Source organism: Spinacia oleracea, chromosome 5 (assembly GCF_020520425.1).
Source record: "Spinacia oleracea cultivar Varoflay chromosome 5, BTI_SOV_V1, whole genome shotgun sequence".
Lineage (NCBI taxonomy): Eukaryota > Viridiplantae > Streptophyta > Magnoliopsida > Caryophyllales > Amaranthaceae > Spinacia > Spinacia oleracea.
The window spans coordinates 46,292,802-46,297,467 of NC_079491.1; the positions used below are offsets into that span (position 1 = coordinate 46,292,802).

General features: G+C 33.7%; 2 protein-coding genes across 2 annotated transcripts; both read left to right on the forward strand.

Moving 5' to 3' along the window:
* The first annotated feature begins 2,917 nt into the window (after positions 1–2,917).
* On the forward strand, positions 2,918–3,731 carry LOC130461995 (protein FAR1-RELATED SEQUENCE 5-like). Its single transcript, XM_056830324.1, has 2 exons — positions 2,918–3,416; positions 3,562–3,731. The coding sequence occupies exons 1-2, from the start codon at positions 2,938–2,940 to the stop codon at positions 3,692–3,694; spliced, it is 612 nt and encodes a 203-aa protein (XP_056686302.1). The 5' UTR covers positions 2,918–2,937; the 3' UTR covers positions 3,695–3,731.
* Positions 3,732–3,835: 104 nt separating this feature from the next.
* Positions 3,836–4,666, forward strand: LOC110805877 (protein FAR1-RELATED SEQUENCE 9-like). The gene is made up of 2 exons (XM_056829610.1): positions 3,836–3,858; positions 4,060–4,666. Exons 1-2 carry the CDS (start codon positions 3,836–3,838, stop codon positions 4,664–4,666), a joined length of 630 nt encoding a protein of 209 aa, XP_056685588.1.

Here is a 4,666-nt window from a genome sequence, read left to right on the forward strand (position 1 = left end):
AGGGTATCACGAACAACATTATGTCGATGTTTGATACCCACAATCCCAGCACAAGACACGGCATGAACATTATTATTATTATTATTATTATTATTATTATTATTATTATTATTATTATTATTATTATTATTATTATTATTATTATTATTATTATTATTATCACTATTATTATTTATTTATTATTTATTTGTTTTTTTTTGTTTCGTTTCTTCTCTTGTGCCTTTTTTATTTCGTGTGTAAGTAATGTCCGGAGTGTCATGGGGCGAGTTCAAAGGGGCCGATTGATTATACTACTTCAAGAAAGCCAAGACTTATCCTACACCACATGACTCCTTATCCTTCACCACAACAGCAACAAACACCTCCTTTCCTCCTCTCAGCAACAAGTTGCGTTCTCACCTCGCAACAATCAACAACACCCAGCTCCACCTCCACACAGGAGCACCGCAACTACAATAACAGCTACGGAACATCACACAACAACAAGACCAAAATGCCCAAAATCACAATCAAGAAACAGAGAAAAACATAGCAATTGGGTTCGGTCGAACCCGTATTAAGTTCGACCGAACCCAAATTTTAGAATAGTTCCTGTAAGTATGAGGTCCGGTCGAACCTCAATAGAGTTCGCTCAAACCGAAATTACGTTCAGTCAAACTTCCCTTGTGTTCGGACGAACATTTAAGCGCTGATTTTTGGTACGGATGAATGAAGCTTAACGACTGCGATTGGATGGTGATGATTGATGAACGGCGAGGATTGCCATTGATGATGCGATATGATGGGCGTGGGTTGATGGAGGATGGACGGTAATGACTCGGTGATGTTGGATGATTGACGGTCTTGATGATGGTGGTTGTTGAGAGGAAGCAGTGAATTAGAGGTGCAGCGAATTGGCGGTGAACAAAAGGACGAAAGAAAGGGGAAGGGGGCTGACTACTGAAATTCAAAAGGGGGGGTCTGATCGCAATTTCGATGGTGCAGGCGTGTGCACCTAGATCTAGGTGCACCGGGATTAAAACGCAAACATTTTAAAACAAAACGCGTGTTTTCATTAATTCTGCAGTTAAAAAGAACAAGTGCCACATTACAAAAGAACATCATGTGCTCTGTTCTTCCCTGTTTAGTTTTCGCGATTTTTGTTGTTGTTCGCTCCTTTTTGCGGGTATTTATATGTCTGGGCTTCATAATATTGAATTCAAAAAGTGTGAAGAGGAGAGAGAAAGCTTACATTTGTGTATAAATTTTTTTTTAGAGAGAAACTGATGGAAAATTCTCAAATATTCCATGATTTCTCTGTTTCAACATCAATTTCGAATGATTCTTCTTCTTCTTCTCATTTGAATTCTTCAGCTGAAAATCAGACTTACGAAGGTATTTTTTCAATTTGTAACAACGAATGGCATTTTTATTTTATTTTATGATTTCGATTTCATAATAATTGTACGTTTTATGTTTTTTGTGATTGTAATTAGTTTGATTAATTTAATTTTGAATCTCATTCTTCGTTGGTTTTGGTGATTGTTGATAATGAAGGTTACGAATTGGTTTTTTCGTTGATTTTGCATTTATTTCATTTATGTGGTGAAATTGATTGTGTAATAACTATTATGTTTAAGGAATATACGTTGATTTTGTTCGTTTGCAGAAAAGAACATTGTATCATTTCAGAAGAACATATTCCAGCATCAAATGAACATGTTTAGAATACGTATTGAGACGTTCCTTTTTATTATATTTAGCTGTTCAAATGTACACTGATTGTTCTTCATTGATTGTTCTTTTAACTCTTCATTGATTGTTCTTTAAGTCATAGTGTTCTTTTCGGTCACATTTACTGTTCGTTTACTCTGCCTCCATTGTTCTTTTTTCTTAGTTACTGTTCTTTTGAATCCATATTGTTCTTTTAGGTTTTAATGTGTTCTTTTGATTGACAAAACTGATTGTTCTTTTAACTGTTCGTTGATTGTTCTTTTAATGCGTAGTGTTCTTTTCAGTCTAGATGGACTGTGTTATTTACTCTTGATGCATTGTTCTTTTCTTATAGGTGTTGTTCTTTTGATTCTTTATTGGTTGTTCTTTTATTTCTGCCCAAATTGTTCTTTTAAGTTTTAATGTGTTCTTTTGATTAACTAAACTGATTGTTCTTTTAACTCTTCATTGATTGTTCTTTTCATGCCTAGTGTTCTTTTCAGTCTACATGGATTGTTCGTTTACTCTTGGTGCATTGTTCTTTTTATTAGCTACTGTTCTTTTAAGTTCTTTTTATTGTGTCTTTTTCTGATTTTTTATTTTATAAATTTCCAGATATATTAAATAATGCGCTTAATAATTCAGAACAAAATGATGCTAATGAGGATATAGAATCCTATGTGGTTGTTGGCCAAGGTACATGAATTGCACTTTTACTTGTTTGTCACAATGTTCTTTTACTTCTAGTGTTTGTTCTGTTATCTAATTCTGATATTCTTTGTGTTCTTTTTTTATCGTCACGCAGATTTTGAAGAACCAGTTTCATTAGAGGGAAGTGTAGTTAAGGATGATGATGAGGCGTATGAGTTGTACAACAGTCATGCATTTAGGAATAGTTTTGGTACTAGGAAGGGTAAAAAGGAGTATAGAAGTGGTACTAGAATAGTTCGAAAACGATTTTTTGTTTGTGCATATGAGGGCTTTAAAAATTCAGATGGTGTTGTTCCTAAATCTTTTAAAAAAATTGATAGGAGAACTGGATGCAAGGCTTCAGTTCAGTTTGATGTTGATAAGAAAACTGGAGTGTATGTTCTTTCTAAACATTTCCGTCTGCATAACCATTCAATGGTTCCTGCTAATAAGAGACACCTTATTAGGTCACATAGGAACATTTCAAAAGAACAATTGGCTTTTCTTACTACTTTTACTTGTAGTGGCACGAAGCTTGCTGATATTCTTAGAGCTATGAGGAAAGAAGTTGGTGGTGAGGCGAATTTAGGCTTCATTGTTCCCGACGCGTATGATGCTGTTTTGGAAGAGAAGAAGAAAAATTTGGATGGTTGTGATTCAAATCAGTTGATCAGATGGTTCGCTATGAGGCAAGCTAAAGAACATGATTTTTATTATGATTTTCAATTGAATGAAGAGAATCAGTTGATCAATTTTTTTTGGAGAGATGGAAGAATGCGGTCTGATTATGAAGCTTTTGGTGATTTATTGATTCATGATACAACTTATCGTACTAATAAATACGATATGATTTGTGGGCCTTTTGTTGGAATGAATCTTCACACTCAAAATATCATGTTTGGAGTGGGTTTTATATTGAATGAGAAGGCAGGTACTTTTGACTGGCTTTTTAATTCTTTTTTGACTTCAATGGGAGGGAAGCAACCTGTGACTATCATGACTGATCAATCTTCTGCCATGGACAAGGCTATAAGGTAATGTTCTTTTAGGTTGTTTGTATGTTCGTTCATCAAACATTTTTGTTCTTTTGTATTTTTGTACTATTTTTTATGTTCTTTTTCTTTTGTCTTTCTGTTTAGTTTATATTTTTATCTATTTTTTTGGTTTATGTTTTTTTAGGGAAGTGTTTCCAAAATCGAGGCATCGGTTGTGTACATGGCACATTAGGGAAAATGTTGTTGTAAACATCAAAGGTGTTATGGCCAAAGAAGGATTCAAACGTCAGTTTTTATTATGTTTTGAAATATACTGACACAGTTGCTGAGTTCAAGCATTATTGGAATAGGTAAAAATTATTTTGCTAATAGACTGATTAGTATTTAAAATTTTGTTTTGTTCTTTTCATTCGACAACATGTTCTTTCTAATGTTAAGTAGTGTTCTTTTCATGGTTGATGAAACTTGTTCTTTTAATCTGGTATTTTAATGTTCTTTTCTTTGTTTAATAGCGTCCATACTTCTTGAACTGTGATTGTTTGTACTTTCTTTTCAAGTTTTATTGTACTGTATGTCGTTGATATTGTTCTTTTTTTTGTCTTCATTTGTTCTTTGTTTTACTCAGGGTGTTCGTTTTGTGTCCCTGATTGTTCTTTTGTTCTCCTTGTTTGTTCTTTTGTAGTCTATTGGCTAATTACAATTGCGCTAAACATTCATGGATAATAAGATTATATAGTTTGAAGGAGAAATGGTGTCCTACATATAACAAAGATTGGTTTTCTGGGAGTGTTTTGTCTTCTCAAAGGAGTGAGACTACAAATCATTCTATTTCTAGGAGGTTGCATAAAACCAATGGTTTATGTGATTTTTATAAGTGTTTTTTGGATGTTATTGACGAGTGGAGAAGTAAGGAGAACAAAGGATATTATAATTCTTCTACTGGTAATAAATATTATGCATGTTCGGATAACATGTTATGTATGCATGCCCGGGATGTGTACACCATAGCAATGTATTTGATATTTGAGCAACGATTCATCAAAGCTGTTGGTTTGAGGAGTGAACGGATTCGTTTTGAGTATCCAGTTTCTGAGTATATTGTTGGTCATCCTAAAAAGGATTTCATTAGACACAATGTCAGATTTAATGAGTTAGACATGGTTGTTGATTGTACTTGCAAGTCTTTTGGAGAAATAGGCATTCTTTGTTCTCATATCCTTCGAGTTTTTATTGTCCATAATGTTGAAAGGTTTCCCATTCGATACATTATGAAGAGATGGACCAAATAG